The sequence below is a fragment of the Salmo salar genome, chromosome ssa03 (assembly GCF_905237065.1).
Source record: "Salmo salar chromosome ssa03, Ssal_v3.1, whole genome shotgun sequence".
NCBI classification, from domain to species: Eukaryota; Metazoa; Chordata; class Actinopteri; order Salmoniformes; family Salmonidae; genus Salmo; species Salmo salar.
Window position 1 is genome coordinate 65,096,164 of NC_059444.1, and position 13,317 is coordinate 65,109,480.

At 42.7% G+C, this 13,317-nt stretch overlaps 1 protein-coding gene across 3 annotated transcripts; it reads right to left on the minus strand.

Moving 5' to 3' along the window:
• Positions 1-277: 277 nt before the first annotated feature.
• On the minus strand, positions 278-12,719 carry myst2 (Histone acetyltransferase MYST2). Of its 3 annotated transcripts, none has more exon segments than NM_001279036.1 (14): positions 278-2,616; positions 3,167-3,420; positions 4,148-4,241; positions 4,329-4,469; positions 4,576-4,665; positions 4,807-4,992; positions 5,452-5,562; positions 5,853-5,951; positions 6,144-6,230; positions 6,385-6,467; positions 6,647-6,886; positions 7,870-8,031; positions 8,882-9,029; positions 12,578-12,719. In NM_001279036.1, coding segments are annotated over 14 exon segments (1,809 nt in total). In that variant the 5' UTR covers positions 12,593-12,719; the 3' UTR covers positions 278-2,517.
• Positions 12,720-13,317: the final 598 nt, after the last annotated feature.

The window sequence follows — 13,317 nt, forward strand, 5'->3', positions numbered from 1 at the left end:
TGTCAGTGAACCCCTACACATCTGTGGCAATGGCTCAATGCTGTTCAAATTTCCTTAATAAAAACAATTTGTTCAATCAAGTGCACTTTTTCTAGTGTTGATTTGCTTTCAACTGTCTAGATCTACCAGATTGGTGCAGGTCATGGAGTGGAGATGAAGCCATTTTAGACTAATCCATGCACCGGAGACAGCAACATATTGCAGTGTGTAGTGGCAACTGGTTGAGGAAACAGGATGCTGCCCCAGAAAGTTCAGAAAAAACACCTTGCACACAGGATCAAGACATTTTGGAGTTTAGATTTATTGGAGAGGAACCAAGTACAAAAGCAGGTGCACACAACTTATCTACATATTAATGCTGTACATAGGTACTGCTGTGTAGCTACAGTGGTCTACTGCTCTTTTGATAGCTTATTGAAGAACAAATGCTTGTATGAAGGTGAACATTTTGACCACGCACACTGGTTTCAGGTAAACCGAGCTGTCCTGGAGTTGCTTTCTATAGCTGCCATGACTGGCACAGGAGGAAGCATCAAGACAACACAGACCACAGCAACATGTTGGGAGGCAAAATATGAAAGGCAGAGGTAAAGGAAGAGAATTGTTAGTGGGCAATTAACAGTTGACCTGTTGTAGCAGTGTTCTCAGGTTCCAATAAAATATACAGTGAAACGAGCTGCAAGTTGACCTGCTATAATACCTCTGTGTGATGTTAGGCCAAGTTAGCATCTATTCATGCCAAAGATGCTGATATTATAGATTCTTGATGAACTTTGCAACTAAATCATACCCCAAAATATAGTGGACCGTGTACAATCTAGTTTTAGAGTCAAAATAAGGAAGTAAACAATCTGATGGGCAGGTATAATTCAAGGCCTTTTACTTAACATTCAAAAGCAGAAGGAATGAATAAAGCCTGACTGGCCAAAAACTATTTTAACATGCAATTTAAATTGGAAATGCAACACTTCAACACCAGTGCTTATATTCAGAAAATAATCATAAAACGCCATATTATTGGAGAATTACTTTCTTAGTTCAACCTGGATCCATTGAAATACATTTTGAAATATGACGGTGAAATATACAGTATATTTGGCAGCCTTGAAGAAATACCTCTCAGATTTTGAGCTTGTTTCTCCCCTATGACATACAAATGCACAGATCAAATAGCTTATTTTTAAAATACACAAGATAAACAAGAACCCAGAAACACAACTGAATAAAAACTCTACACAAGGATTAACACAATTTCAGAATGACAGTGAAGTTTGTCAATTCTTTACAATGTTAGTAAAGAGTTAACTTTTGACATATGGACAGTAAAGGCCATTTCTTCTGCCACTATAAAGATGTGCACTTTATATATTTATTGCCTTATTGTGGCTATAAATTCTTGAGATGAGGGCCATACGTTGCTGTGGAACTCAAAATCTTTATATATACACACAGCAGATGGAGGTAATTTCTGGTTTCATCCAATGTATTTGCACAATCAGTCTAGCAGTCAGTAACATTTGCAGCAATTCAAAATGTTGGTGAAAAACATCCATTATTTTATCCTTATACACAAACTGACATAAAATGGGTTGACCACAACGCAAAACAAATTGTCTTTTTTGCTGGGTGCATTTGCTTGTTCCTCTGCAACATGTTCGTTCAAATCTAGTTCTCAGTACGGCTAGGAAACCAGTCCTGCACATTTTAAAAACTTTCTTCAAATATACTTTGTCTTGCCAAACCTGTACCATAAAATCTTCTCTCTATCATTTAAATATATTGACAGCATGACTTGAACTTGACATCAAATTCGTACTTCGGCCTCAGACAGAGCCTGACTGAATTCCAGTTCCGTTCTTCCTCCTTCTCTCCCAAAGTGTTTACTTGTGCACTCTCCCTCATGGATTTAAAAGGAATGGATTGGGATAAGGAACTTCCTCCAGCCAACGTTTTCACCACCCCGATGCTTTTAAATACTTGAAAGAGTGCACACTGTGGAGAGAAGGGGAAGAAAGGGAATTGGCAATCTTTTAGGAAGCCACATTTAAAATAGCTTAAAAAAACACATTAGCCAAAACAGCTTAAAACAGTGGTAAAACCAAACAGAAGTAAAAAAAAATTACATTAAATTAAAGCCAAAACCAAACAGAAACACTAAAGCCAATCAAGACACATGGATACATTGTTGTGTTACCTTGACCCCTCCCCAGAAAGACAGCTATATTTCCATACATATTGACTGGCTCACTAGGTTAACACGGTTCTACTGAGAAGTTGTGTGAGGAAAGCTAGGGTCTGGATTCAAGCAACCCACCATCAGTATTCTTCTTGATATTATGATCTACTACTTAAGCTTGGTTAGGACTCTCAATAATAATTATCAATGATTCTGCACTAACACAGTATAATGAGCAAAAAGTTGTTTGAAGTAAACTATTCTGATAGTGAGCTTTGAACCCAGGTCCGTGGGTTGGAGAGTTGGTGTGGTATGGTGTAGGGGGAAGGGGGAAGAGTGTCCTATGTTCCTTTAGGTGGGGTCCACTTTAAGGCGGTGGGTTCAATAGTCTTGCTGCTGCCACGCTTGGTCTCCTTGGCTTTCCAGTCGTCGATTAGGTCCTGGAGGAGATAGTAGCATGTTAGCCTCAGAAGCCAAGGTTTGTCACGCTCCATTCCAAAACCTGTGGAAGTTCTCCTCAGGAAGACAATAAAAAAGGACAGACAACAGTGGTATAGATGGAAACTAGACATTTTCTAGTTTTTTTAAATGAATACACAACTAACACAGCAGAGGCAAACAGTCTGACGCGGTAGAAAGAGAAACAAAGCAAATAAAAAAAATAAAGCCTCTCCTGAGGGGAAACGTCACTAATACTCAAAATCCAATACCAAAGTTCTCCAGACTTCCAATAGTAAAGTCAATGTGACGAGACTTGAAAGGAGGCCTCCGTGAGGTTAGTAGCACGTTAGCACTGCTAGGCTCAATGATAAGTGGATGTCTACGACAATATCGAGACTGAACTGACGTCTAATGGAATAACCCAAACCCCAACTAATTCCACAGTTAGTTGGAGAAATGTCCTGGCTGTCATACTAAATCAGAATTTGTTCTTGGCTGATTAAATAATATATAAAGAATAAATATATGAAGAAATGGTAGGTGACATACCTGTCTCTTCAAGACCAGGTGCTTCCCTTTCCAGTACTTGAGCATCTGGAGGGACTGCAGGGTGCTGACGATGTCCACTGGGTTGACAGCTGTCTCCTGGCTGATCTCCTTGATGGAGATCTCCTTCCCCTGGAACTGGTTGAGGTAGCGCAGCAGCACCTCCTTCCAGTAGGACCTGTAGCTGATTAGGCCCAGGTCTGAGAGGGGCCGCTCTGGAGAGCCCACCTTCTCCTCCACCTTGGACAGTAGGTAACCTGGGAGAGGGCAGACCACACACAGGGTTACAGAGAGGTCAGGGTTAGAGAGAAACCAGGACCACACACAGGGTTACAGAGAGATCAGGGTTAGAGAGAAACCAGGACCAGACACAGGGTTACAGAGAGACCAGGGTTAGAGAGAAACCAGGACCAGACACAGGGTTACAGAGAGACCAGCGTTAGAGAGAAACCAGGACCAGACACAGGGTTACAGAGAGATCAGGGTTAGAGAGAAACCAGGACCAGACACAGGGTTACAGAGAGACCAGCGTTAGAGAGAAACCAGGACCACACACAGGGTTACAGAGAGATCAGGGTTAGAGAGAAACCAGGACCAGACACAGGGTTACAGAGAGATCAGGGTTAGAGAGAAACCAGGACCAGACACAGGGTTACAGAGAGACCAGGGTTAGAGAGAAACCAGGACCAGACACAGGGTTACAGAGAGACCAGCGTTAGAGAGAAACCAGGACCAGACACAGGGTTACAGAGAGACCAGGGTTAGAGAGAAACCAGGACCAGACACAGGGTTACAGGGAGATCAGGGTTAGAGAGAAACCAGGACCACACACAGGGTTACAGAGAGACCAGGGTTAGAGAGAAACCAGGACCAGACACAGGGTTACAGAGAGATCAGGGTTAGAGAGAAACCAGGACCACACACAGGGTTACAGAGAGGTCAGGTAGAGTTACAGAGAGACCACAAGCTAGTGGCTGTACTCACTGAAGTCAATCAGCATCTTTCCGTAGCCCTGCCTCATGTACTGTGGCATGGTGAGGATACAGGAGACATTGTAGTTCAGGAACGAGTTCTTCTCCTAAAATGGGAGGGAATAGACGTTTTGAGTTTGAGAAAAGCAGTTTATAAATAAAACATAGCATTATAACTACGAGTGACTGGTTACCTTTGAGAAGTAGCCAACAAGATGGCAGCCGGTGTTGTCAGCCTCTGTCATGACGTAGAAGAGGAAGGGCTCCACGTCGTAGTATAGGGTCTTGTGGTCCAGGAAGAGCTTAGCCAGAAGGCACAGGTTTTGGCAGTAGATCTGTGGACGATAGGGTCATGTAGCAGGGCTATGGTCAGAGCAGGGTAGTCATAACATTTGCAAGGCACGATAACATAACATTCCTGGGACCACAGCAATCTCTCACCTTGTTTTTTTTACCGTCCACCTCAAAGACGGAGATGTTTCCCTTTCGATAGATCTCATCCCCTGGTGGGTGTTTCCAGACACACTTGGCCTGTACAGGGGGAGGGACAGCACCAATCATCATATAAAAACCTATTGAGAACTGAGATCCACTCTGAAACGTCTGAATCCATCCGTTAAGAACAATCAGAAAACACCAGAGAAACTAATTGACATGCACCAACGCGCTCACCATGTGCCGGCGCAGGATGGTCAGACTCTTCATGTACTTGAGGCAGAACTCACACATGTAGAGGCGTCCCAGGCGGGCGTACTCCTCGGGGTAGGGCGAGTGGTACCAGGTGTCCAGCTCGTACCGGCCAAACACGATGGTCTTGATCATGTTGCTGCCCTCCGCCACCTGGCCCTGCAGCTTCTCCTGCACCAGGCGGAGAACAGGGAGAGGGGACAGAAAAGAGAGGAGGAAGAGAGAGGTTTGACCAACGCAGCGAGGGAGAGGGGCAGGCAAAACGCCACAGGAGAAGAACTCATTACTCTCCGTGGAAGCGACCACGGAGAATACGCTTTCAGTTGGAAAAAAGGTTAGAAATGTGTGTGGAAAGGATAAGAGAGAGCTTTGATTTGGAAGACTGAAAGGGGAGCCTCTTAAAGATATCGGCTAGAGTAAATCTAGCTCAAAGAGAGCGAAGAAGAACTTCTCCATAAACTACCCGGTCTTGTAACTGACAACACCAGACAGTGTGAGTAGCCAGATTACCCAGAATGCTCCCCGTCTGAGAGCTGGGCGTCGACTGGGCCCAGTCCAGACAGTCACTAGTACAGGCTCAGGAAAAGAAAGAGGAAAATGGGAGGAAGGGCGATGAGTTCTCTCTCTTACAAGATCCTCCGAAGCACGTGCCTGGGCTTTTCGAAAGAGCTCCAGGTCGTAATCACTTGTGATGTTCTCCAGGAGGGGCTCTCGGTTGTTGCCGTGGGACTGCCGGTGATCCTGGGACATCAGAGAGGGAGAAGAAGCCTTTAACCTCAGAACAATCAGCACATCTCTTCAACCGGACACATTATTTACCTTCAACATATCTGTTGTCCGAACAGTTGTCAAACTGTGCTTGCAAGACACTTTTTAATTTTGCAAGTATTATATTTGTTTACGTTTCGTATGGGGATAAGGGTCTATTACAACGCGAAGGCTACAAGGAAGCTTTTTCTTCTGGTACTAATGGAAAAGGGTAGTTTTTTCTTTCCTAGAGTTTGGATTAGAGGTCAGATCATCACACTCACCATGTACTGGTCTTTCTGCTCTTTTAGCAGACCCGAGTTCCTCTTCTTCCTCATTTCCGTCACCTTCTCCTTGTACCTCATCTGCCTCTCCGTTGGGGCCTAATCCATTATGCAATGTTATGATACTGCCATGATACTGCCTTTATATCCAAATCCTTAACTAATTTGCACCCTATTGCCTTTCTTGAAACATTTATTGCAAGGAAGGACAAATCCAAACCAAAAACAATAGCGTAGTGATAAAATGAGATGGTTGACCAAATGAAAGGCCCAGGATCAGGATCATAGTACCTGGTGACGGGTAGCGTGTCTGTTCTCATCCTGCCGGTGGGACAACGTCCGCTCCTCCACCTGTTTGTCACGAGAGGAGGCCCTCGTCTGTGAAGAGAAATCCCGTTTGGTAAGCCATCCCTACTAAAGATATGCCTACAGTATGTTGTTTTATTAAGTAGTAGGCAGACAGATTTCAGACACGGCCCAAGAATCCCACACCTCAACACTAAAGCCAACTTCCAAGGTCTTGTAGATTTACCTTGCATTCATCTACAGAGAGGTTGTGGAAGAGAGGGCAGCCAGATATTGAGAAGTGCCTCTCATGTTTCCCTGTCAAATGGCCTGAAAAACAAATAAAACAGAGAACGTCAAGTGAAACAAATGCAGAACATAACAATTAACAGTGTGTGTTTTGAAGTTGTAGCATTCTGAGGTCCATATTGCACAAAAAGTCAACTATGTAAATAAATGTCCTGCCCTTATTGACGGTGGAGCTGACAGTTAAGAATGAGATAATTTACCCAGGGAGTTGCAGCCTGGTGTGGGGCACTTCATGTTGAAGTTGTAGCTCTCGTGGAAGCGACGGCGCTTGGGCCTGTGGGAGAGGTCGCTGCCAGAGTCTTTGAGTGACAGCTCCTTGGCCAGGGACTCGTCATGAGAGGCATTAGGGCTGGACACGTCAATGTCCGACTCCGATGAGAGAGCGTTCCCTGTTGGGGTGCGGGGCGGAGACTCGTCCTGGTCTGCTACTCGCTTCAGGTCTGGAAGAGCCAACGAGGAGAAGAACACACGTAAAGGAATTGTTATACTCACAAGCCCGACAGGCACCTCACATTTTTTTATTTTACCTTTTTTAACTAAGCAAGTCAGTTAAGAACGAATTCTTATTTACAATGACGGCCTACCCCGGCCAAACCAAGACGACGCTGGGCCAATTGTGCGCCGCCCTATGGGACTCCCAATCACGGCCGGTTGTGATACAGCCTGGAATCGAATCAGGGTTTGTAGTGATGCCTCTAGCACTGAGATGCAGTGCCTTAGACCACTGCGCCACTCGGGAGCCCACACGATGGGGCTTAGTTCATATTTCAAGTGCCTGGCATGTATCAAGAATTATGAATGAGGACATTCCAACTATCTCACAGTACCATGTTTATACAGTTTCAGGACACAAGATTCCATTTTGTTGTGATGCTGTTATACACACACACTATGCTATATATTTTTTGTCAATGTTGGTGATGCATTTGTTTTTCACAAAATTCTTGCACGCCCCCTTCAGGTTTTCCCAAGGCATGTTTTTCCAAAGGCAAAAAGTGAGGGGTATGAAATAGGGCAAGAGGGGATGATGACTCTCGTGACACCAAACACCCAATACATGATCACATACAACGACCCCACCACACCAGCAACGGAACCTAAAGGAATGAATAGGGATGGTAGCTACAAGCATAGGCTGCAATTTTCAGCAGAACTGTGAGTAACCAGCAGAAACATAACAAATGAGTGGAATAACATGTGGAGGACAACACAAGCTCAAATCATCTATGTTTGAGGACACAAGTCCAAAACAAACTTAAAGAGTAGAAATGTGCTGGTTGAGCACCACTGCCTCTTCAAAAACTTAAAATGATACAATGAAAATATATCATAAATAACGCAGTGGGTGGCCAGCTCTCAGGTGTGGACAATGGAGGGGGGGGGAACTGTGAGAGAAAGTGACCATGCTGCATCGTCCTCCTACCCTCCACATGCTGCTCCGTGTCCGACCCCGAAGAGCGACTCTGACGCAGAGGGTATTTCTTGGGGGTGACCGGCGGCCCTTGCTGCAGACTACGGCTACGGGTCACTCGCCGGGCAGAGAAGGTCACCACCTCTGCTGGGCTGATCTGGACAGGGCTGGAATCTAAAAATATATATTTTTTAACAGTCGTTTTCAGGGGTCTCTGGCCCTCAGCAGTAATGTAGCATGCTAGGAGCTACAAGTCTTCTGTCTCGTCAATGGAGAAATCCCTTTCAAGCAGAGACACTTACACTCCCTTAACAAACGGATTCATTTCCACAACATACCTGACCATATAGGATTCATATACAGGCAACAAAACAAAACATAGGCCCAAGCAGTAGGCTACTTCTTGTATATAACAACTTAATAACAATATCAGTTCAGTTATCAAATTGAGGACCAAGGGACATGCCAAGCTTTTCAAAAACCACATAGAATGCATCCAGTTTTTTTTCAATAACAAAAGGGAGTGGGAACTATATCATCCTCTACTCAAACCATGACCACCAGACCGAATAGGGATCAGGGGGGGGGATGACTGCTGTCTAAACCCATTCACAGTTCATGAGCTTGAATGCTGATATACAATGGCTATTGTACAGCAAGCGATAACAACCCATGAGCACATCTATGGGTATATCTACAGACAAAAGACAACCCCCGCATTACAGTCAGTATCTTCATTTTGAATCTTCTGACAGATTATTGTCACAACATTTGGTTCAATGACCGAGACTGAAAACTCATAGGGCTGGAATCCAAGGGACTCATATAGGATTCACAGTTATTCAGCATATTCTTATTGCAGAAACATAATAATATAAATATCTTGGCCATCTCATGACAGTTCCATATCAAAACTGCATTGTTGGTTAGGGGCTTGTAAGCACGCCACTGTAAGGCCTGTACAACACCTGTTGTATTCGGCGCATGTGACAAATAAAATTTGATTTGAAAACAACATATTTACCTTGTGAACTTTGGCTGAGTCGCAGCGATGCCCGGGTGAGGCGCGTGTTCCTCCGTGTTCTCCCATAGGTCTCGATTCTGTCTGTGTGCTCATGGTCAGCAGAGAAGTCTGAATCCTCAGTGCCCTCGGAGCTGCTCCCAGCATTCCTCTTTCATAGAACAAGAGGAAAGATCGATCATCAGTTATGCACATCAGTAACATAAACATCACGATTCTTTGGTTTGGTTTCTGTTAGCTTGTATGAACAAAAATGCTATCGTTGAATCCATTTATGATTATCATGAAGCATCACTTGTGTGCCCCAATCTTCCAACAACATGTGGGAGGAAACAGCGCAAAAGCCGCGCTAACTGCGACGTGAATAGGCTATATTCAGTAGCCTACAGTGCATTTGGAAAGTATTCAGACCCCTTGACTTTTTCCACATTGTTACGTTACAGCCTTATTCTAAAATAGATTAAATCGTTTTTTCCCCTCCTCAATCTACACACAATACCCCATAATGACAAAGCAAAATGTTTTTTTTTTATTTTAGCAAATGTATAAAATATATATCACATTTACATACGTATTCAGACTGTTTACTCAGTACTTTGTTGAAGGACCTTTGGCAGTGATTACCCATTACCTATTCTTCTCTGCAGATCCTCTAAAGCTCTGTCAGGTTGGATAGGGAGCATCACTGCACAGCTATTTTCAGGACTGTCCAGAGATGTTCGATCAGGTTTAAGTCTGGGCTCTGGGTGGGCCACTCAAGGACATTCAGAGACTTGTCCCGAAGCCACTCCTGCATTGTCTTGGCTGTGTGCTTAGGGTCGTTGTCCTGTTGGTAGGTGAATCTTGTCCTTCTGGAAGGTTCTCCCATCTCCACAGAGGAACTCTGGAGCTCTGTCAGAGTGACCATCGGGTTCTTAATGACCTCCCTGACCAAGGCTCTGATTGCTCTAGGAAGAGTTCTAAACTTCTTCCATTTAAAAAGGATTTTATTTTATTTATTTAACCAGGCAAGTCAGTTAAGAACAAATTCTTATTTTCAATGACGGCCTAGGAACATTGGGTTAACTGCCTTATTCAGGGGGCAAATCGACAGATTTGTACCTTGTCAGCTCAGGGATTCGAACTTGCAACCTTTCGGTTACTGGCCCAACGCTCTAACCACTAGGCTACCCTGCCGCCCCAGGATGGAGGCCACTGTGTTCTTGGGGACCTTCAATGCTACAGAAATGTTTTGGTACCCTTCCCCAGATCTGTGCCTCGACACAATCCTGTCTTGGAGCTCTTCGGACAATTAATTCAATCTCATGGCTTGGTTTTGCTCTGAAATGCACTGTTAACTGTGGTACCAAATCATGTCCAATCAATTGAATTTACCACAGGTGTACTCCAAATCAAGTTGTCGAAACATCTCAAGGATGATCAATGGAAACGGAATACATCTGAGCTCAATTTCGAGTCTCATAGCAATGGGCCTGAATACTTATGTAAATATGGTGGGATATTTTTAATACATTTTCAAGAATTTATAAAAACCTGTTTTTGCTTTGTCATTATGGGGTATTGTGTGTAGATATGAGTTTAAAAAAATATATATTTTAGAATAAGGTTGTTACGTAACAGAATGTGAAAAAGGGGAAGGGGTCTGAATACTTTCCGAATGCACTGTATATCCCCAATATAGCTCCGGTCTCCCTTAATCTGCATCGGATGCACTCATAAATTCTCTGCTACTCACAGAATGTTTCAGAGATCTCAAGTTATGATGCTGCGTGCATTTCATCAAATGCCCGCAGTCAAACAACAAATAATAATGTGATACAGGTTATTTTCCTGTGTTTAGTCTGGACTGCATTCTCACCTGCAGTGAACTGCACCACGGTATGAATTGAATCGGACCGAGTACACCCTTTTTGAACAAATCATGGTGCGTTGTTCAGTGTGCTCCCAAGTGCAAATAGGGGGTAAACGCACCAGAGGTCGGAAAAAACGCACCAAACCAATTGTGTGAAAGCCCCCTACAACTGCAAAAACATGTGGCAAAGAAATGTACTTTATGTCCTGAATAGAAAGCATTATGTTTGGGGCAAATCCCAACACATCACGAAGTACCACTCTTCATATTTTCAAACATGGTGGTGGCTGCCTCATGTTATGGGTATGCTTGTCATCAGCAAGAACAAGGGAGTTTTTTAAGATAAAATAAATGGAATAGAGCTAAGCATTGGCAAAATCCTAGAGGAAAACCTAGACACTGGGAGATAAATTCACCTTTCAGCAGGACAATAACCTAAAACACAAGGACAAACATACACAAGAGTTGCTTATCAAGATGGTATTGAATGTTCCTGAGTGGCCTAGCTACAGTTTTGACTTGAATTCGGCTTGAAAATGGCTATCTAGCAGTGATCAATAACCAACTTGACAGAGCTTGAAGAATTTAAAAAATAATAATGTGCAAATATTGTATAATCCAGGTGTGCAAAGTTCTTGGAGACTTACCCAGAAAGACACAGCTGTAATTGCTGATCATGTGATTCTAACATGTATTGACACAGGTGTGAATACTTCTGATTTCATTTGCAATAAATTTGCTAAAACGACATGTTTTCACTTTGTCATTATGGGGTATCGTGTGTAGACGGGTGAGAAAAAACATCTAATCCATTTTGAATTCAGGCTGTCACAAAACAACATGTGGAATAAATCAAGGGGTATGAATACTTTCTGAAGGCAAAACTGGACTGGAATACTAGCTAGTACTCTACACAGAAAAAAATCATAATCCAACGGCACAAGCACATAAAATACAAGAATCACCGAAAATATTGTTTACAGGCGTCAATGGTTTACATCTTAATTAATATGGAGGAGGAGCATGTGTACAAGCAACACTTCCGCAGTACTTTTCCCACAATGCACCATGTCAAAACATTTACCAACGGCCAGAATTGAAATCCACTCGGGAAATGTTCCAAAACAAACATGAACATGAAACAGACCATACATATGTATATTAAACAACATTACCATACTGTTACGTTAACAACTAGCGTAGCGAAAATACATTCGAGATTTAAATGACTCAACAATCATGAAGACCCTATATGTCTTTAAACCAATTGCAAGTGAGGAAAGGCGGGACATGAGAAAATTAAACCAATTGACACTATGTTATGCCTGAATCAGGCCAATGAAATCGTTGTTTTGAGGAAGACAATTATTTCCCTCACCACCAGCACGATTCAAGTAGCTAAAGCCAGAGAGGTTTGAACCTAGATAACACATTTTCCGTACACCCTGCGGGCCTGTTCCACCAAGCTTTTGGTTTTATCACTGCTAACTGGTGGTTAATCTGTTAGCTAGATAACTACGTTAGCTAGCTAAAACGATTGTGAAATGATGTTCAAATGCGCCCCATCACTATAGCCATGAATGCACACACTCACGGATAGCTAGCATTAGCTAGACCAGTATCGCATCAGCTTGCCATGGCATTTGTGCTATTCTAAATGTTACACAAAACTTATTGTGCTGTGCTATGCTTTAACGCAAACTTGGGCTCAAATAGCTCCTACTTGTCACGTTATAGTGACATGATAGCTAATTAACTAAACAAATCAACATTACATATAGCTAGCATGAGTCAGTCACCTGTATTTTACCACCAACGTTACGTATCAAAATCAACCACGTTCTTACCTTTCTCCGAGGCATATTTCACTTTAACGGCGTCTGTTTTAAGACGTTAGCTATTCCTTAGCAGTAAAAATAAACACAGCGTTTTAAAATGAAAATGCTCACTAAAGAAACTGGTTGACTGGGCATACCGCTCAACGTTTCTCTCACACTTCCGTGGTATGTTCAAGCAAGTCGACACGTTTCGGAATGTTTTGAAACGGTTCAACTGTTATTCAATTGGCCACCAGATGGTAGTGTTGTAACGTGTACATGATGGTCCCTTGTGTAAAGGCCCCTTGCTATTCGGAATCCTTGGGAGTAGAGGTCGACCGAGTATGATTTTTTAACGCCGATACCGATTATTGAAGGACCAAAAAAAGCCGATACCGATTAATTGGCCAATTGTTTTATTTTATTTGTAATACTGACAATTACAACAATACTGAATGAACACTTATTTTAACTTAATATAATACATAAATAAAATCAATTTAGCCTCAAATAAATAATGAAACATGTTCAATTTGGCTTAAATAATGCAAAAACAAAGTGTTGGAGAAGAAAGTAAAAGTGCAATATGTGCCATGTAAGAAAGCTAACGTTTAAGTTCCTTGCTCAGAACATGAGAACATATGAAAGCTGGTGGTTCCTTTTAACATGAGTCTTCAATATTCCCAGATAAGAAGTTTTAGGTTGTAGTTATTATAGGAATTATAGGACTATTTCTCTGTACGATTTGTATTTCATATATCTTTGACTAT

Bases quoted from the DNA above. Each gene is read 5' to 3' on its own strand.
- myst2 (XM_045714322.1), bottom strand. From the start codon at position 11,880: ATGGTCTGTTTCATGTTCATGTTTGTTTTGGAACATTTCCCGAGTGGA. The intron at 6,468-6,646 runs GTAAATTATCTC...TTTGTTTTTCAG, and splicing joins ACCAGGCTGCAACTCCCTGG to GCCATTTGACAGGGAAACAT. The intron at 4,666-4,806 runs GTGAGCGCGTTG...CCCCCTGTACAG, and splicing joins CCATCCTGCGCCGGCACATG to GCCAAGTGTGTCTGGAAACA.